Genomic DNA, 21,249 nt, shown 5'->3' on the forward strand with positions numbered 1-21,249 from the left:
AATACCTCAGATTTTTCAAGCTTAGCTAATGCTTTGGTTAAATTTTGGTCAAAGGAGAATTCACATAGCAAAAACGCATCATTTTCCCCATCAAATTAGGTAATTTAATCCATGAAACATTAGCAGGGAGTTTGAGATTCCTTGAGGTTCTCTGATGACTCTTTATGTTAGTATCTGCAAAAGCATGTCCTGTTGTTTTTTTCATTCGTCCATTTATGTATTCACCATTCCCTGTTCACATCTTTATAACTCCTGGAATGGGGGAGGTGATTTAACAGTTGTTTGGAGGAGAAAGTGACAGAAGATACATCATAGGCAGGAGCTTAGACAGCAGCCACCTGCAGCCTTGGGTTTAACCCAGATAGGCAGTGAGCTGACAATTAAATGATCAACTGACTATTGAAAGCACAAAGAAGCATTAAAGGAAAGCTCCTGCTGTGAGTACTAACCAATGCAGGGCGATGGGGCATAGTCCACAGCTGCTAGTGGCTCTTGTGGACTTGTTGATGGTGCCGTGGCCCATATGGTGCTGACACCTCTGAGAAATCACGTGAGGCAGAGCCACGGGGCTTCTCTTCTACATACTGGCCTCGGGAGGCGTGTAGAGTTGAGATCCTCACCTGTTCATTCCAAGAGTGACGGACCCAATACCTCTCCCTTCCAAGATACGACAGTACCTGGAAACAGCCTTTGGGCTAAGGTTCAACGTACCGTTTTCTTTCCTAACACTCCTCTGAGTTAGAATTTTTTCGTTTCTTTACTGAGCAGCCGAAGTGCGCCACAGAGATAAACTGATCGCATTTCCTGCGCTGAAATCTTGTGAACCAATTTTTTTTTTTAATCTGGCCCTGTTGTATTTGCACAATATGTAGATTTCCATTCAGCTTTTCCAGTCTTTTCAGAGCTCCCGTTCTGCCAAGGAAGGATTTTATTTGATTCCCCCTTGAAGCAACTTTATGGAAATCAAGGGCTTGGGATAATGATGGGCTCAAGTGGGTGAGGGGCTCACTGTCCTGTGCCCACAGAGGGGAAGGCTCTTGTGATGCAGATGAACAGGCTGAGCTGTCCTGAAGGGGACCAGGTGTCATTTGAGAGGGTCCCCTAGGCTCCCTCCTGGAGGCTATAGGGAGCACCTTCCCTGCTCTAACCTCCACCGTGTGCGGAACGCCCCATATGAAAGCTAGACAGAACGTTACAGTGCGCAGCCTAAGATTGTGGTTTCTTTAGAAACACGTGCAGGTAACCTGCTGGATTTCTTGGTGGACTGAAAGCACAGAGAGATCCCTTAGAAAATAGCTACGGGGCCTTAGAACTGGCAAGTCCAAAGGTGTGATGGTTTGTACGTAGCAGAAATGTCTTCTCTACTTGCGTTCACAAGGTGTGTGTCTGTGTGAGAGACAGGAAGATCAAAAACAAGTGTGGATCATGGCTTGGAGAGGTAGACACTAAGGAAAACATTGTTTTTCTCACCAATTTGCCTGCCATCTTCGGTGGATAGGGTAATATACATATTTTGGGTTCCCCTCATTTAAAAAGAAATTCGTTACTGGTAGAAATTATTCAGTAAAATATTATATATGCCACTGCTTTCTTTAAAAGACTACCCTGAATGCGACGTAACCTCTGATTACAGATCAACTTTTGAGATGAAAAGTATGAATCTCCTGTAGTATGACTCTTGAACTATCACTGTTGGGCTTAAAAGGAAAATGCCCCATAATGCTGTTTATTTGATGTTCACTCCCTTTTTGTCTTTCATTGAGTTTTTTTTGTTGTTGTTTTCATTAATATGCCTGCCTTCAACTATAACGTCTCTCTCAGGTTAATGATGATAAATGTATTATATATATTTTAGGGGTGGATGAGGTGGGGATGCTGAGGTTAAGAAAGGTTATGTAACTAACCCAAGGTTAAGGAGGTGGTAAGTAGGAAAGCTCAGATTCAGAAACCCATTATCAGGCTATTCGAATTATAGGTATTTAGGAGTAAGTGAGTTTAGGACTGCTAGTTATACGTGACAATTTCAACACACATGTTATCTCTCCCCGTTTCAAACACCACAAGAAAATGATAATGAAGGAATACAAAAAGGGCATAAAACCACAAAGGAGCAGAAAACTAGGAAGAAGCCAAAGAAATGCCAAAGCTGAGAGAGGAGCGGGATGGTTCTGCAGATTAGAGGGCGCCACCCCCAGCCAGCGTTGGAGGGCGGTGTGCGGCAGGGACAGGCCATCAGAAGCTAGCCAGCCCACAACCACAGAGCAGGTACCTCTGAAGAAGGGCTGGTGGGGTGAGCTGTGGTGGAGCAGCCATCTTCAGAGATCTGGGATGCTTCTGAGATACTGCTTTTTTTTTTTTTTTTTTGCGGTACGCGGACCTCTCACTGTCGTGGCCTCTCCCGTTGCGGAGCACGGGCTCCGGACGCGCAGGCTCAGCGGCCATGGCTCACGGGCCCAGCCGCTCCGCGGCATGTGGGATCTTCCCGGACTGGGGCATGAACCCGCGTCCCCTGCATTGGCAGGCAGACTTTCAACCACTGCGCCACCAGGAAAGCCCCCGAGATACTGCTTTTGACTAAACGCCCACAGTGGCCGCCGCCACCCCACCCAGGCTCTGCCCCGGGACTGGGTCTCCTCTGTGTCCTGTAGCTGAGTCTTCTCCCCAGTCGTGGCCACCCCACACCCACCAAAACATCTTAGAATTAATAAATGAAACCAGCAAAGTTTCAGGATACAAGATTAATATACAGAAATCAGTTGCTTTTTCATAGACTGATAATGAACTACTGTAAAGAGAGACCAAAAAATCACAATCCCGTTTAAAATTGCATCTAAAAGAATAAAACATTTAGGAATAAACAGGAGACGAAAGACCTATACTCTGAAAATTATAAAACACTGAAGAAGGAAACTGAAGATGATACAAAGAAATGGAAAGATATCGGTGCTCTTGGATTGGAAGAATACTGTTAAAATGGTCATACTACCCAAAGCAATCTACAGATCAAATGCAGTCCTTATCAGAATACCCATGATGTTTTTCATAGAACTAGAACAAATAATCTTAAAATTCCTGTGGATCCACAAAACACCAAAATTATCAAAACAATCTTGAAAATAAAGAACAAACCTGGAGGTATCACCCTCTCAGACTTCAGACTGTGCTACAAAGCTACACTAATCAAAACAGCATGGTACTGACATGAAAACAGACACATAGATCAATGGAACAGAATAAAGAGCTGAGAAGTAAACCCGCACATTTATGGTCAATTAATTTATGACAAAGGAGACAATATACAGTGGAGAAGAGACAGTCTCTTCAATAAGTGGTGCTTGGAAAACTGGACAGCTACATGTAAAAGAGTGAGATTAGAACATTTCCTCACACTCTATGCAAAAATAATGTCAAAATGGATTAAAGACCTAAATCCTGTAGACCATAAAATTCATTGAAGAGAACATAGGCAGAACACTCTTTGATGTAAGTCATAGAAATATTTTTTTTGGATCTGTCTCCGGAGGCAAAAGAAATAAAAGCAAATATAATCAAGTGGAACCTAATTAAACTTAAAAGCTTTTGCACAGCAAAGGAAACCAGTGACAAAACAAAAAGACATTCTACCGAATGGGATAAAATATCTGCAAATGATATGACTGATGAGGGGTTAATAATGAAAACATATAAACAGCTTATCCAACTCAATATCACAAACCAAACAACTCAATTAAAAAATGGGCAGAAGACCTGAATAGACATTTTTCCAAAGAAGATATACAGATGGCCAACCAGCACATGAAAAAAATGCTCAACATCACTAATTATTAGAGAAATAGAAATCAGAACAACAATGATAGATCACCTCACACCAGTCAGGATGGCCATCACCTAAAAGTCCACAAATAACACACGTTGGCGAGGATGTGGGCAAAAAGGAGCCCTCCTACACTGTTGGTGGGAATGTAAACTGGTGCAGCTATTATGGAGAACAGTATGGAGGTTCCTAAAAAAACAAAAAATAGAACTACCATACCATCCAGCAATTCCACTCCTGGCTGTATATCCAGAAGAAACAAAAACACTAATTAGAAAAGATACCCACACCCCAGTGTTCATAACAGCACTGTTTACAGTAGCCAAGACATGGAAGCAACCCGAGTGTCCATCAACAGATGAATGGATAAAGAATTGGTACATATATATAATGGAATAGTACTCAGCCATAAAAATGAATGAAATTCTGCCATTTGCAGCAATGTGTTTGTACCTAGAGAATGTTATGCTGAATGAAATAGGTCAGACGGAGAAAGACAAATACTGTATGATATATGTGGAATCTAAAAAATAAAAGAAAAAAAGCAGACTCACTGCCATAGAAAACAAACTACTGGTAACCAGTGGGGAGAGGAAAGCAGGGAGGGTCAGAGTAGGGGATTAAGAGATACAAATTATTTTGTATGAAATAGATAAGCAGCAAGGATATATTGTACAGCAACTATATTGTACAGAAATTACAGCCATTATCTTGTAATAACTTTTAATGGAGTGACATCTGTAAAAATACTGAATCACTATGCTGTATACCTGAAACTAATATACTGTAAATCAACTATACTTTAAAAAAAAGTTTTGAAGGATTTAGCCTCGTCTGGAGAGGTGGTGAATATTCCCGCTGGGTGTGATGTTTGCATTGAGTCTGGAACGATGAATAGGAACGTCAAGCGAAGAAAAGTGGGAGAGGTGACAGGCAGAGGGGGCAAAGGCGTGTGAGTGAGGAGATTTATGAGAGAAGAGCCTAGACAGAGATTGGATGATAGCACTGAGGACTTCAAAGGAGAAGACGGTTTGATGGACGGAAGGGGAGACAGAAGGATAGGCTTTCAAACATGTAAGCATGAAGACAGAGGCAGAATCAGAGAGGACAGCCTGGCTGAGAAGACGCCGGGGAGGAGCGACACAAGAAACCCAGAAGCAAAGAGCTGGGAGATGCCTCATTCTGAATGGGGTCGTTCCAGCGGTCTAGCAAGTAGAGGGTCCCAGCCCAACGTGGGTGGCCAGTGGTGCACACGTGGAGGACTGCTAAGGCAGAGACTGGAAGGTGGGTGCTGGCTTTGCCGGCAGACGCCGTGGAGTCCTGAGCAGAGCAGTAGAAAGTGAGCGGTGTTTGAGGACCACTGATAGTTGAGAAAATGGGAAGAGAGAGGGTGATTACTTGAGGAATAGTAATTCTCCTCCCTGGAGGCAGTGGGGTGAAACTGCTGGGGTGAGTGAAATGGTCATGACTTGTATCCGTGCCAGAGACCCGTCCACTTCCGAGGACTACCAACTCTTCCTCTCACTGACCTTCTGTTTCCTCCCCAGTTTTAAAAAAATATACTTCACATACAGTGAAATTCACCCCTTTTGAAAGGTGCGCAGTTCTCAGAGTTTTGACAAATGAGTGTGTTACGTAACCACCACCACAATCAAGATGTGGGATAGCTCCATCACCCCGGAAAACTCCCCCGTGCACCCCTGTAGACAGCCCCTGCCCCTGCCGCCACTGCTCTGTCATCTGTCCCCAGAGCCCCTACTGCGTGTGAGAGCAGCACACACACACTTTGGGATTTTTAGTTGCCGCGCATAGAATTAATAACTGGGTGCACTAATCTGGGCTCTCAGTTTTATCCTGCAAAGGGGTTTTGTTTGTTCGTTCCTCCCTAAAATAATTTGAAGCTCTTTTGATTTATGTCACGGGTTTCATCAGATGCCTAACAAGGAACCGATTAGAGCATTTTTTGCCAGTCACTTTTTTTTTTTTTTTACATCTTTATTGGAGTATAATTGCTTCACAATGGTGTGTTAGTTTCCACTCTATAACAAAGTGAATCAGCCATACATATACACACGTTCCCATATCCCCTCCCTCTTGCATCTCCCTCCCTCCCACCCTCCCTACCCCACCCCTCCAGGCGGTCACAAAGCACCGAGCTGATCTCCCTGTGCTATGCGGCTGCTTCCCACTAGCTAGCTATTTTACGTTTGGTAGTGTATATATGTCCATGCCACTCTCTCACTTCGTCCGGTAACTTCTTGAAGTGGGTTCTTAAATGTATCAAGCTGATGATAAATAACCCCTCGGGGTAAATAGCTCTTTTTTTTCAATGTATGCTTAATTTCACTGGAGTCCTACAGGTTTGTAATAGTTAACCAGACTGTTACCTGAGTTATCCATGAAAAACAAAGGCTCGTTTCCTCTCATATGAGTCTAGAACTAAGTCAGTACTTCACCTTTTAGTCCCTAAAAGAGTCGACTTGCTCTTCTAGCCCTGCCTGGCCTAAAAGGGGAATTATGTCAGTATTTATCTCGTTTGGTTGCAAGAAGTAAAACGCAAATTATCTGCCTTTTAAGATGTAGCCAGTATTCATTAGCGGCTTTCGGTAATATTTCCCTTGAGTGATACAAGTGCCGTTGCTCTTTGTTGAACTTCACCTGTTTTCCACATTCTGAATAACATTCTCTATTCCTTCAGAAATTACTGTGGCAGAAAATGTTAGCGTAACCCAAAGCCTTTGGAACACCTATGGCTTTTCTTTCAAGCTTACAAACGTTTGATACAGTATGTTTCTCTTTAACTGAAAACTGTTAAGTCAGAAAGATTGGCCAGAACCACTAAGGTGACATTGAAAAGGGATAGAAGCAGTTTTGCCTGTGGGGTGAAAAAAATTAGTGGTTTAAGTGTACATCTTGGAGAACGGCCCAGGCAGCAGCTCAATAGGAAATGAGTGAATAACACCAGGGGCTTTGCGTGGACCACTTGCTCTGCACGGATTACTGGTGTGAAGGGTTGCTAAAATCCGGGAGCAGCACGAATAAACGTTTGGCTGACTGCACCCTCTGTTTTGTATGGGTCGGACCACACCTGAGTGTTCAGTTTGGGTCCTTACAGAAGACAACACTTACAAAGTCTGGCTGCAGTGAAGCATGTTTACTTCTTTTAGCAGTGCTCACTCACGTGTCCAGAAGGGCTTCTCGCAAAGCAGCGAGCTTGCTGTCACTGGCAGCGCTCAGACTAGAACGCGTGCTTCGTGAGCGGGGAGTTTTTCTGGATTATGACCCGGCTCCTGAGACAGTGCCTGGCGCACACTTGTTGAGTGTGTAAATAAAAGCCTGATGACCGTCTCTTAGGAAGAATGTCCTCGGGGGCCCCTGTGCTAGGCGGACAGGAGGGCCCCAGAGTGCATGCCTCTGGCGAGATTGTGTGCATTTAGATCTCTATGGGACCCTGACTTTATGTGAAAGAAATGATGAGCTGATAACATAGTGACTAAGTTGGAGTATTTTAGGAGATAGAATTTGGACTCAGCAGCTTAATGGCCTTTTATCCATTTTTTGTCCGCTGATCCACTTCGCTTTAGACTCTTAGGTGCTCTCATGACATCATCGTGACAGGGCGGTCTTTGCCACTGCCCTGTTCTCCGAGCTGAATCCGGCTCGTCTGAGTGGCTGATTAGCTCGCCTCCACTGCCTTTAATCAGTCAGAGGAGGCGACCTTCCCAGCTGGAGGAAAACTGTTCAGGCTCGGTTCTTCAAGTTGCCAGGTTCCTTTTTTAACAGTTTCTAAGATGGCAAAACTCTTTGCAGTGATGCCAAACTCAACTTTGGGGCTCCTGCGTGGCTTATGAACTAGTGAGAAGCAGAATGGGAGGATGAAGTAGTAGAAAATGACAGGTTAAAAGTGCATCTGGGGCTTCCCCGGTGGCGCAGTGGTTGGGAGTCCGCCTGCCGATGCAGGGGACGTGGGTTCGTGCCCCGGTCTGGGAAGATCCCACATGCCGCAGAGCGGCTGGGCCCGTGAGCCATGGCCACTGGGCCTGTGCGTCCGGAGCCCGTGCTCCGCAACGGGAGAGGCCGCAGCAGTGAGAGGCCCGCGTACCGCAAAAAACAAACAAAAAAAGTGCATCTGATTTGGAGGCAAATAAATGGATCACATCTGGGGGAATCCTGCACCAGAGCCACTGGTACCTCTTCAAGGATTAGATACACACGCTGAAAGATACCCACCCTGTTCTTTGTTCCCTTCTCCTCATGCCGCTGCTCTCTTCCATTGCAGAGCACCAGAACTACTTCGGAATCGATGAGAACCTCGGCCCTGTGGCAGTCAGCATCCGGAGGGAGAAGGTGGAAGACCCCAAGGAGAAAGAAGGGTCCCAGTTCAACTACCGGGTGGCTTTCAGGACGAGCGAGGTACTGGGCGCTCATGGGGTGTGTCCTGGGCTGGGCCTCAGGGTCACCGCTTGGTTAAGGTGTTGCTTTCATTGTCAGTGCTGTGATCCCAGCAGTTCCGGTGACCAAAAGGGCTTAGACTGTTTTGTTCAGAGTAGAAAATGTGAAGACCTGTGATGGATGTGGTAGTGATTTGACTGCCACCTTACATGACAGAAAGGATAAAATGATCAAAATGCAAGGTTTTCGGGCCTGAAGCAGAGGACAAACTTGAACTCTATGATTCACGTCAGAATTGAAGGACGACTTCAGCGTCGGATGCAGAAAACCAGGAGGCCGCCCGTTGGGGTGGGTGTTGGCTTAGCGTGTCTGTAGGTGCAGCAGCTCCGTGGCCCTGCACTTCGTCCCGCCAGCACCCAGGCTACTTCCCCGCTGGTCTCGCTATGGGTGAAAAGTGCGACTGTTATACACCATATGGCCGATGCGTGGAGCCCTGTAGGCGGGGATGTTGATTTATATGAAGAACTAGATCTGGTCTGCACTTCAGGTTTTATCCTCTTGACCATTGTAATTAGATGGGAATGTGTCATCCACACAGTCCAGAATGTGATCCCTTTTGGATCAGAGTACAGAGAGCCCCTCGCCGGCCCTGCCCAAGCCTGGCACTTTGGTGCCCACTGCCTGTGCATCGGTGCTCCCATGAACTGGGCTCTGTGCCGTAAAGAGGAAAGGAAGCCCTCTCTGGAGGTGACATATTGTAAGTTACGGACCTGCAGCGTCCCATTCAGTAGCCACTAACCACGTGTGACTATTTAAATTTAAGGTAATTGAATAAAATAAAAAATGTGGTTCCGCGGTCACACCTGTCACCTGTGGTTCTGCGTCACACCTGTCACCTGTGGTTCCGTCACACCTGTCACGGGTCAGGCGTTCCGCAGCCACTCGGGGCTGGTGGCTCCCGTATCAGCCAGTGCAGATGGAGGGCGGTCTCATCACCGCAGAAAGCCCTGTTGCACAGCGATGCCCCGGAGCTCTGTGCAAATGCTAGGCGCCGTTGTTACCACCTCACTATGGCTGCTTTGTCGGAGGGGTGGGATTAGAGCCAGACCTCTCGGCTGGCCGTGCAGGGCCTCCTCTCTCCGCGTATTTGACCTGGGCTTAGATGACACGTGTCAGAATAGTGGCTCCAGGCTTTCACGACGTGTTTGAGGACATGTCACAGATCAGGAGGCAGAGTCCGGTGGTGGTCTTCCCAGCCCTGGGTCACCTGCCCACGGGGGTCACGGGATCGCCCCACTCAGCCTTGGGAATTGCCAGCCATGGAAAGTTAAATAGGAAAAGTGGAAGAAAAGAAGATGATGTCGAGAAAAATGGGAAAAAGAAAACGGAAGGACGGAGGAGGTCGTTGTGGCTAGCCCGGCCCCAGGACCCCTGGCTCGTCCTCGGCATCCCTCTGGCGTCGGTTCCGATCGTGGTGGGGGTGACTTAACGTCCCCGGGCGGGGCTTTGTCTCACTCCTCCTCGTGTTTCACGCACGTCTGGTTACAGCAGCCCCGCCTGGCTCCTTCCTGACCCACGAGTCCTTCGGTTGTTTAAAGACTGACTGTTGAGTGTTGAATTTGCTTCTTCAGATCGAGAACTTTTAGCCTCTTTTGCCCCACTCCAAAAAGAGCCTTAGCTTTCTTCCTCCTTTTTTTTTTTCACATCTTTATTGGAGTATAATTGCTTTACAATGATGTGTTAGTTTCTGCTTTATAACAGTGAATCAGTTATACATATACATATGTCCCCATATCTCTTCCCTCTTGCATCTCCCTCCCTCCCACCCTCCCTATCCCACCCCTCTAGGTGGTCACAAAGCACCGAGCTCTTCTCCCTGTGCTATGCGGCTGCTTCCCCCTAGCTATCTACCTTACGTTTGGTAGTGTATGTATGTCCATGCCTCTCTCTCGCTTTGTCACAGCTCACCCTTCCCCCTCCCCATATCCTCAAGTCCATTCTCTCTTCCTCTTTTTTTAAGGCAACTAAAAAGTTACACTCTAAAGAGGTAACCAGGAATAAGTGTTAACTGGAACGTTGTATTTGCCCCTGCAGCTGACAACCCTGAGAGGAGCGATTTTGGAAGATGCCATACCCTCTACCGCCAGGCATGGGACTGCGCGGGGACTCCCTCTCAAAGAAGTCCTGGAGTGCGTCATTCCAGAGCTGAGCATCCAGTGCCTGAGGCAGGCCTCGAGCTCGCCCAAGGTCTCGGAGCAGCTGCTCAAGCTTGATGAGCAAGGGGTGTGTATCACGTGGGAGACTGTAAGTGTGCGGGACTTTGTGTCCATGTTTCTGAACGTTTTGGAGTTTTCCCATCCATCTGCCTTTGGAGATCATTTATTTTTAATGCCTTAAAGCATTTTCCTCCAGTTTTTCTCGAATATGCCTCTATACTAGTTAAGTAACACGATGCCTTTAATAATAAGTGCAACGCACCTCCTGCTGAGTTGTGACTTGCATTGTTTTTACCAGGGTTTTGGTATGTCCCAGCCAGCAGGGGCAGATCTGATTCATGATGATTAGAGACTGCTGGTGTATTTTCCCAGGGTGTAAAGAGCTCACGTTGGGCCTTTCCCTGAACTAACGTTTATTCCTGTCTGCTATGTGCAAAGTGTCATGCTGACAGATGGCAGTGAACGGCACGTATCAGGAGGCTTGAAGCTAAGACTTGGTCCCTACCCTTGGGGCCATTAAGACGAAGAACACCATGGCCGTTAGTGTGGTCATGGGTCATGGAGACATAGAAATGCAGTGTGTGCTCTGGGAAAAGAGAAAGTAACATCTGAAGGAGGTGGTGTTGTAACTGGGCCTTTAGACTTGAGTAGAATTCCAACAGGGAGATACGAGCAGTTGGCTCTTTTAGAAACTATGGCCAGTTTCTTTACAAGAGAAGGGCACACGCAGGGAGGTTAGGAGTTAAAACAACAACAGTTACAAAATATGTTGAGGCTGGAGTGAATGCTGGGCTAAGGAGTTAGCACTGGATCCAGGAGGTGGTAGGGAACATTGAAGGTTTGCCGGTAGGATGTGACATGCTCGTAGCCGTAATTTAGGACGATTATTCTGGTAGAAGCGTACTGGACAGGCTGGTGAAGGTAGAGCCTGATGATGGCCTGGAGCTCAATTATGTGATCATTAGTAGCATCCGGGAGAGAATTAATGATGGACAGGATTTAGGTGGTGGCCCAGAAGATGGAAAGAAGCCTTTTAACTTCAGATGCAAGATAATTTGGAGGCGAAACTGAGTGGTCGGTGCCCAAGGGTATGCAATTTATTTTAAATGTGTGGATTTGTTTTTAAATACATGCTTTGCAGAAAGAAAAAGACAATTGTGATGTCTTTCCAGAATGTTCCGAGGACAATTCTTTCTCATGTTTTGGAGGGAGTATGCGGGATGTCTTGGTGGACCCAGTAACACACTCCCTGTGGTATATTGGTGGAGTATTTGATACTCAGATGGCTGGAATTCTAAGATGAAGTTGTAATTGCGCTAGCAAATTAACACTGCATTCTCAGCCAGAGGAAGCAGGCACTGTGACATTCAGAGTGGATAATCCTGCAGTCTGTCTTTCTCAAGAATGAAGGCTGATCTATTAAAAACAACAACTAAACCAAACCAAAACTTGAACTTGAACAATTGGCTTCTAAAATCCCACAGAAGAGTTCATCATGGTCGTCGCTGGTAAAGTGCTTTGAGAATGGTCGTGTCATGAGGCAGTTGAGGAAATCCTGTTGTCATGGAGGGACAGAGCGGGTGTGTCGCTGCTGGTCCAGGGACTCAGAGTTCAGGAGGGCTTGGTGGGAAGGACAGCATTTGTCACCGAACCAAACCTGAGTCCACTCACCTGCAGGTAGGTGCAGTCAAGTCAATCTCCTGACACCGGGTTTGGGTGAAGGAAAGTGCGGCGTTTATTGTAAAGTCACCAGTCCAGGGAGAATGGGTGGCTTGTGCTCGAAAACCCCAAACTCCCGAAGGGTTTCAGCAGAGCAATTTGTTTTCTTTTTTAACATCTTTATTGGAGTATAACTGCTTTACAATGGTGTGTTACTTTCTGCTGTATAACAAAGTGAATCAGCTATACGTATACATATATCCCCATATCCCCTCCCTCTTGCGTCTCCCTCCCACCCTCCCTCTCCCACCCTCCCTCTCCCACCCCTCTAGATGGTCGCAGAGTACTGAGCTGATCTCCTGTGCTATGCGGCTGCTTCCCGCTAGCTATCTATTTTACGTTTGGTAGTGTATATAAGTCCATGCCACTCTCTCACTTCGTCCCAGCTTACCCTTCCCCCTCACTGTGTCCTCAAGTCCATTCTCTACGTCTGCGTCTTTATTCCTGTCCTGCCCCTAGGTTCTTCAGAAGCATTTTTTTCTAGATTCCATAGATATATATGTTAGCATACGGTATTTGTTTTTCTCTTTCTGACTTACTTCACTCTGTATGAAAGACGCTAGGTCCGTCCACCTCACTACAAATAACTCAGTTTTGTTTCTTTTTATGGCTGAGTAATATTCCATTGTATATATGGGCCACATCTTATTTATCCATTCATCTGTCAGTGGACACTTAGGTTGTTTCCGTGTCCTGGCTATTGTAAGTAGAGCTGCAGTGAACATTGTGGTACATGACTCTTTTTGAATTATGGTTTTCTCAGGGTATATGCCCAGGAGTGGGATTGCTGGGTCTATGGTAGTTCTATTTTTAGCTTTTTAAGGAACCTCCATACTGTTCTCCATAGTGGCTGTATCAGTTTACATTCCCACCAACAGTGCAAGAGGATTCCCTTTTCTCCACACCCTCTCCAGCATTTATTGTTGGTAGATTTTTTGATGAGGGCCGTTCTGACCAGTGTGAGGTGATACCTCACTGTAGTTCTGATCAGCAGAGCAATTTTAAAGGCCAGGTGAGGGAGGGGAACTCCAGGGTCTGTGATCAGCTCGTGCACAGTTCTCTGATTGGCTGATGGTGGTCAGTCCTTAGGCACCAGAAGGTCTGGGAGCTACGTGCTCATGATCATCAAGTAATTTCTTCCATTTGCGGGTGGTTTTAGCATCTGAAAAACAACTCAGGAAATAGGCGTCAGATACTGTTATCTGGTCTATTATCTGGGTACTTCAGAGAGCAGCTACAGCAGAGGGTATGGGGGAGGGGTCTGTCCTGGGAAGGCCCCATAGGGTCCTGCTCTGTTACACATTCACTTCCGTGTCGTGGAAGAGTCTGGAAGAGAGGTGCCGACCCCCGTGGTCTTCATCCCTTTATGTTTCTGGTGTGTGTTGCTTCTCCCTTGATTACACGTCCCTCACCTGCTGGGTAGCAGGTGCCTGGCAGATGAGGTGCTTGGTCCCTCAGCCTGCTGTGGAGGAGTCCACAGGTGGCCCTGTGTTCCCCAGCCTGGATCCTGATGCCCAAGCCCTGAGAGACGTTACAGCAACCGCAGGTGACTGTCTCCTCACAGAATGAAGCATGCACTTCTTGGAATGTCCGTCCGGCAGAATAGGTCCAGGAGCTACGCCGGTGGGAGGCAGTGAAGGTCATAAAAATGGCTCTGCCAGGGAATTTCTCTTAAACTAAGCCTTCAGGTACTTTGAATGGACACCTGTTTACAATCGGACGTCAATGAATTAATTTTGAGAACTGGGTGCTTGTTTTAAGCACACCAGTGCATTTAGAGCTCTAGCTGTATTCATGTGTTTTTTCTTTTGAGATTATATTTATTTGACTCTGGTATACTTTCATAATGGTGTACAATATGACATTTTAACGCCCCCCAACTCCTAGTGGTATCTCATTTCCATATTACGTCAGCAAGAGCTACTTACTATTTATGCTCATCTCTGAAAGATAGTAGACAGCTTTTCTAACATCCTGGTTTCCAAAGGATCCTTAAAAGTTGCCCTAACCTGTCTGGGTGTTGTGAGTCACTTCTGGGTAGTGCTGTCTTTATCTACTTTCCTGATAGAAAATCTTCCCAGGGAGGGGATGGGCCAGTTTTATGTTGCTGGTCTTAAGGGGTTTTAATCTTGAAAAAATACTTTAAAGGACATATTGTCATTTTCTGCTTTCTTGGAGTTTGGGATCCATTCCTGGTTTGACAGTCACTGTGTTTATCTGCTCTGCGCAAGACATGTTGTATCAGTGGGAGATATGGTGGGTATCGGGTCATTCATTCCGTTCTTTACATTTGGTAAGATGTTTTGAACAGGAAGACTCCATGCCATGGAGAATCACAAGGGAAGTAATTATCAATCAGGACTTTGAAAGTTTTGCTACTTTATCTACATAAATTCACCTCCCAACCTCTAAGATATCATTTTTCCTTTTTTATAGGACTATTCTAGTTTGTATAACAGGTGAATTCCTAAGATTATGTACGTTGACTTTTTTTTTTTTTAATTGAAGTGTGGTCGATCTACAATGTGTCAGTTTCAGGTGTACAGTAAAGTGATTCAGTTATACATAGATATGTATTCCTTTTCAGATTCTTTTCCATTTAAGTTATTACAGTATATTGAATATAGTTCCCTGTGTTTGTTTTATATATAGTAGTGTGTATCTGTTAATCCCAAACTCCTAATTTATCTTTACCCACTAGGTTGACTTCTTAAAAAATTAATCCAGATACATTATGACAGCTCACTAACTTAGAATATTAGGGCATCTTTGGATTAATTTGTTCACAAGCCAATCACCCCTTCTGCTCTTGTCTCCTCACCCAGATGTATGTTCACTCACATACCAGGTTTACTTGACACGAAGTCAAGCGGGTCTAAATCCATGAGACTACACGCTTAGAGCAGGTGGTTGAGTTGGGAGGATGCAGTGGAAGGACTTTCCTGCACACCTGAATTTATTTTCAAGGCCATTCTGAGGCTTTTTGTCACCTTCCTTTAAATTTAAATTTTCTCGTCAATAATGACGGGGCTTCTGGCCTTTGGAACAGAGCACTCAGTTTTTATCCAGTCCCAGGAGGCAAGGGATCGTCTGCCTGTCCGTGCAGGGTCTGTGTGTCCATCTCTGGGCACGGGAGCAGTATAGAGTTTGGGCAAGTGGGTGTTTTTAGTTTTTGACCGTGGGGACGCCCAGGTGCCGGCCTCGTTCACCCTAGGACAGTGGGACTGGCTGTGATTCGCATCAGAACAATTAAAGGAAGGTCAGTGGGATGGGGGCGTGGTTAGCCCCAGCCTGAGGTGTAGAGGGCTTAGAAACAGAGCCTTGTTCCGAGAGAACTGGGGGTGTTAGTTCATGGGGACCTGGAGTCTGTCCTCCCCTTGGTACGGCGATCAGGCTGAAGAGGTGTGCAAGCTTTCTGGTGAGCCACGGGCAGGAGGGGGTCAGCCTTGGTGTTGCATTTCCATTGATTTCATGCGGTTTATAAGAGATTGGAGCGAGAGAGGTCTCTTCCTTCACACCGTGTCTCCTCCTCTTACTGTTTTAGTGGAATCACAGGCCTCGTAGTAAACGGGCCACAGGGGTTTATTCTGTCGCTGGAGCAGAGCTCTAGGGGCTGGGGCAAGACGCCTGGGGGCTTCGGAGCCTCATGTAGCCTCGCCCGGGTCCCATGGGCCCAGGGCTGCTCCCAGCGGGGATGCAGACACAGGCTGGTCTGCGATGGCTGGGAGGAGAGGGGTGTGAGCGGATGGCACCGCGCTCAGCAGGGAAGCCCCGGGGGCTTCAGCTCTCCAGGTATTTGGCCTTTGCCTGAGTCCACAGGGAGCATCAGGTCCGCAAGAGTCAGGAATCAGAGAGAACCTGTGCTGGTCCGGGGAGGCTCTGCTCCACCCGCGTGGGGCTGCCGCGGCCCCACCCCTGGGACCCCAGACAGCTTTGCTCCGGGCCTGCTCCACAAAGAGGCAGAGGAAGGGTTTCCTGCTGGGGATGGCGGGGCTGCCTGGGACAAGCTGCAGGTGTGGCAGGGGCGCGACGTGAGGTGGCACCAGGAGAGGTAGCAGGGCTCTAGCAGGGGGACAGACAGGGTGGCAGCCCTGGGACAGTGAGCTCCCAGGATGCGGGTGGTGGTACGGCCGCCCCTGCTGGGTGCGGAGGATGTGTGGGCGGGGGCCCGTGGGGCCCTGGGTACCGGTGCCTGCTGATCACTCCACAGGATCTCTGGGGGACTGTCCACGAGGCCAGGGCCGGACAACTGGGGAGAGCGGGAATCCGCTTCTGACAGCAGGCGGGAGGTCCAGGCATCATGGTGCCGAGGAGGTTCAGCAGTCCCGTAGAGGTCCCATTAGAGGATTGATCCAGTTCTGGCAGTCACCAAGGCGATCCACATCTGTGGTGACAATTGCCAATCCCAAGTGTTTACTAAAGTACTCTAAGATCCTGGAGTGTCTTCTGGGTCCCTCAGAACAATTAGTGTTCTGAAACAATTGGTGAAATAATATGAGACATTTGTATTATACTTCGTGTTTTTGGAGGATGATGGTCTGTTTGCAGTAAATGTGGTGTCTCGTTTATTTAGATAGTTGAGTTGATCAGAAACACTTATTCCTCAATCCCTGGGCAAATAGAAATGTTTTTTCTGTCTTGACGCCGCTCAAGGACTAGTACAGCACAGCTCATAACACTAACAGCTTACGGCCAGCATCTCATAGCCCCACATTCAGGGCCTGGATCCTTGTCTTCACTGTGTGAATGGGGCCTGTACGCTCTCCACTCGCCCCCCAAACCCCTCACCGTGGGAGCCATCCCTGTAGGTAGCTTATCCGGTCCAATTAGGAACAGGTGATTGATGTCTCGTTTGGTTCCTCCCCCGTCCCCCGTAGCACTCAGGAGGTGGAGCACATGTAGAATGTACTGGCGGTCGGCTGCCCGCCCAGCTCTGAGCTTCCCCTAGCATCTCTGCCAAGATGCCCCAAGCAGGCGGATCCCTACCTGGCTTGGATTGTCCGTTGTCATTGGTCACCCGGATGAGACTGCTGTGATCACTTTGCCACTCAAGGGAAATGAGTACCATTTTACCTTATTTTACTGATCTAGTCAGCTATGAGTTTTGATTAAAGGCTCTGTTTTACAGCTGATAATAACAGTGAACAGTGTTCCGGATGGATGCCTTTAGGGAATCAGAGAGGACTGATAACCTGCCAGCCTCTGGAGGCTCAGATCGCTGCTAGGAAGATGAAGTGCCCTGATTTCCTGAGTGACAAGTAGCTCCTCTTCAGGGAAAATACGAAAGCTGTGAAGGTGGATCCAGTTTCTCCCTGGCCTTGGGAGAAAGCAGTGTGGCAGCTTCCAGCACGATACGGTATAGACAGGGAGATAGAGCTACAGCAGGAAATCTTCAATTCCTATTAAAATTCTTTATGGCCTATTGTATATCTAGCAGATGTTTTCAAGCCAGTCAAAAATGGAGAAATGACTGTAATTGTTGAGTCAGAGTTACTTTTGTGGAAACAAAACATTATTCTATCACTATATGTATATCACAGTTTCCTTACCAGACCTGAATTTGATTTGCTTTTTTTAATTACAGTCTTTCATATTTCCATGAATGTTCAAATAACGACAACAGAAAAGCATGAGGAACCAGAGAGGGAAAACTTTTTAAAGTGTGCAGCCTTTTTTTCTTTCTAACTTGGAAGATAATGCTCATGACTATATAGAGGGTATGAGATTAAATATTTCCACAGTTTTATTTTTAAATAAACCCTTGAACCTGGCTCTCCATTTTGGAAACCTGGCAGCTCCCACATGGGCAAGGCCATTCATTATATTTCTTAGGGTGTCTGACGTTTCTCCAGCTGTTATGTTCAGGTTTCTGGGTTTGTTATGTATTTGGAGTATTGTGTACAGTGACAGTTGCTTATTCTTTTGCTTCTTAGCTTATGGGAATTGTCCTGACGTGCTTTCCTGAGAACAGAATTCTCAGCTCCTGTCATTTTAATTTTACTGGAAGTTAGCTCGTCTGATACTTTCTGTTTTCATTTTATTTTTATTTATTTTATTTTATTTTATTTTTATTTTTATTTTTCTGTTGATGTGCGGGCCTCTCACTGTTGTGGCCTCTCCCGTTGCGGAGCACAGGCTCCGGACATGCAGGCTCAGCGGCCATGGCCCACGGGCCCAGCCGCTCCGCGGCACGTGGGATCTTCCCGGACCGGGGCACGAACCCGTGTCCCCTGCATCGGCAGGCGGACTCTCAACCACTGCGCCACCAGGGAAGCCCCCACTTTATTTTTTAATTTGATTTTTATTTTATATTGGAATAGAGTTGATTTACTATGTTGCTTAGTCTCAGGCGTCCTTGTCTGATACTCTTTGCCGAGTAATTCCCTTTCTGCCCCATTTCAGCTGAGCTTTCAGCACAAGATCGGGATCCTGTATTGCAGAGCCGGCCAGAGCACCGAGGAGGAGATGTACAACAACGAGACGGCCGGACCAGCTTTTGAAGAATTCCTCGATCTGCTGGGCCAGAGGGTGCGGCTGAAAGGATTTAGTAAATACCGGGCTCAGCTGGACAATAAAAGTAAGCTTCAGACTTGCTTGTGTGTGCACAGATTTAATGCTCCAAAGGTAGGCGCACCCCAGACATCTGAGCTAGCGATCCCGAACCCTCCCCTTCTTGACCCCCTGCAGCGGCCGAGCTGGCTTATTTGGGATGGAGTTGAGATTTCCTCAGATGAGCAGAGGGGGCACATTTCTCAAGAGCTCTGTGTCTCTCACAAGCTCAACGGGTCAACTCTTGTTCCCATGTAACGAGAGCAGAGATTCCCCGGTGTTTGGTGAATAATCTTTTAATATGTTCTTCTTTCTTTTCACCTCACCTGTCCGTTACACTCTGTCCCACTGCAGCAAGGATGAGCCCCGCATTCATTTCTGAAAGTCTAAACATCACCACATCCACTCAGGCCGTGCTCGCGGCCTTATCTTTGCTCGTTTCCGTTTTCGCGATGTTACCTGGGGAGCTGAAGCAGTGATGAATAAGCTGACGCATCCTGCTTTCCAAGAACCTTAGTCAGGTCCCCTCCTAGGATGTGTGAATTTGTCTTGTGTCTCCACTTAGGTAACCGTGTTCCTTACGGCCCTCATAAATTCTAAGCGGTTCACCTTCGTCTTTGTGTTGTCATTTAGTTGCTCTCAGCACACCTGGTAAAAATACCAGGCAGGGTAATTTTGTGTATCTGGGGAAATTCTGCTTATCGTCAAGCAGTTAAGCACTTGCTCTTTTAATGAAGATGAGCAGATAGATTCTGAACTTGGAGGATCTGGGCGGGCATCTAGCCCTAGAGGAGGGGCCGGTGGGGACTCTTCCCTGGGGGAGGGTCAACGTGCGGCCGAGCCAGGGTTGGCATGGAGGCCACCTGAGCCCCTGCGGCCCCCGGCCCGCTCACCTCGCGACCATCAGAGATACTTGCCTAGATCGCCGGTGGTACCACTCTTAGTGCGCATGGCCTGTCATCAGTTCTGGGGTTCTGATCTGTTTTTGAACCTTACACTTAGAGGGTAGATCGCAAGACCTGGACACGGTGTTGGCTCACATGCGGGCCCTGTGTGTCCTCCACACACGCCAAGGTTGGAGTTTGACTATTAGGCTGAATGTGGATAGCTCATGCCTCAGAAATGTTAAGGTTAGAAAATAATTTGTGATAGCCATCGCAAGTATCCACATCTTTTAAGAAGGATCAGGGAGACCTTTTCTGATTTTCTCCTCTGTTTCCTGTGCAAACTCCCCTTACCCACAGACCGCCACATACCCCCTAGAGGTGCTGGCGTGCCAGCCTTAGGGACGTCCTTCCAGGAGAACCACTGCCAACGTGGACTCATTGCTATGCATGCCTGCCGTCCCTCTGCTGTGGGGTGGATTGGGGAAGCATTTTAAGAGCTTCTGAGCTGTACATTCTATAAAACTGCAACAGCGGTAATGCAGATAGTTTCCTATGTATAGAATTGACATCAGCTTGGAGTTTTCATGACTTAAGAGATGTCTTTAATACGTTACAGAGGTAGTGCTAAGTACTTTGGTACAAGGAAATGATAACTTCAGAACAAGATTTTGATATGTTGATTCTAATAATCAGCGAGTCTTCTATTTTTATGAGCAGGACCTTCTATGAGATGCAAAGAAATCATGGCGTGCCTTTAGAGAGGAGGTCTCTAAGAATTATGTTTCATGGAGTGGTCAAATAAAAAGTATGTCTTTCATGAAGTGGGCAAAAAAAAAATATCTTCCTTCTTAAATACAGGAGAGTTGTGGTGCAGTTTTCATTCCGCCTGCCCACAGGACCTTGGGCAAATCTGGGCCTCATTTTCTTCACAAAGAAAAGTCAGAGTTTCGGGCTAGAGTATCTGAGATGTCCCTTCCAGATTTAAAATGGGTTGTTCCTCTCTTAAGTACAGAATGAAATGGGGTAGGAACAGAGGCGCTGTGAGCCGCTAAGGTGCTCTGCTATCCAGTAGAATATAGACCCCCAGGCCGTGGCCGGCCTTTCTTTGGTTGGCTGCAGAGAATGATAAAACCGGAGACTGCCGTGATGGCCCTGTATCTCTCTCTCTCTTTTTTTTTTAATAAATTTATTTATTTATTTTTGGCTGCGTTGGGTCTTCGTTGCTGTGTGCAGGCTTTCTCTAGTTGCGGTGAGCAGGGGCTACTCTTTGGTACAGTGTGCGGGCTTCTCACTGCGGAGGCTTCTCTTGTTGCAGAGCACAGGCTCTAGGTGCGCGAGCTTCAGTAGTTGTGGCATGCGGGCTCAGTAGTTGCGGCTCACGGGCTCTAGAGCGCAGGCTCAGTAGTTGTGGCTCGTGGGCTCTAGAGTACAGGCTCAGTAGTTGTGGCACACGGGCTTAGTTGCTCCACGGCATGTGGGAACTTCTCGGACCAGGGCTCGAACCCGTGTCCCCTGCATTGGCAGACGGATTCTTAACCACTGCGCCACCAGGAAAGCCCCCCTGTATCTCCTTTTGAACAGAAATATTTGCAGCAAACCCTTGAACAAGCTTGAGCTGACCTTTTGCATTACCCTTCTGATGTTTAAAATAAAAACTTTGAAAATATTGACT

General features: G+C 47.0%; 1 protein-coding gene across 1 annotated transcript in view; it reads left to right on the top strand.

Annotated features, from left to right (window-relative positions):
- SIPA1L2 (signal induced proliferation associated 1 like 2) overlaps nucleotides 1-21,249 on the top strand; it is a 220,439-nt gene that overhangs the window by 121,952 nt on the left and 77,238 nt on the right. Inside the window, exons 3-5 of the mRNA XM_082854980.1 lie at nucleotides 8,094-8,227; nucleotides 10,301-10,489; nucleotides 18,544-18,718. Of these exons, the coding sequence (XP_082711106.1) occupies nucleotides 8,094-8,227; nucleotides 10,301-10,489; nucleotides 18,544-18,718 (498 nt within the window). The remainder of the gene's footprint in view (nucleotides 1-8,093; nucleotides 8,228-10,300; nucleotides 10,490-18,543; nucleotides 18,719-21,249) is intronic.

This window comes from Leucopleurus acutus (genome assembly GCF_964270905.1).
Source record: "Leucopleurus acutus genome assembly, chromosome: 14".
In the NCBI taxonomy this organism is placed as follows: domain Eukaryota; kingdom Metazoa; phylum Chordata; class Mammalia; order Artiodactyla; family Delphinidae; genus Leucopleurus; species Leucopleurus acutus.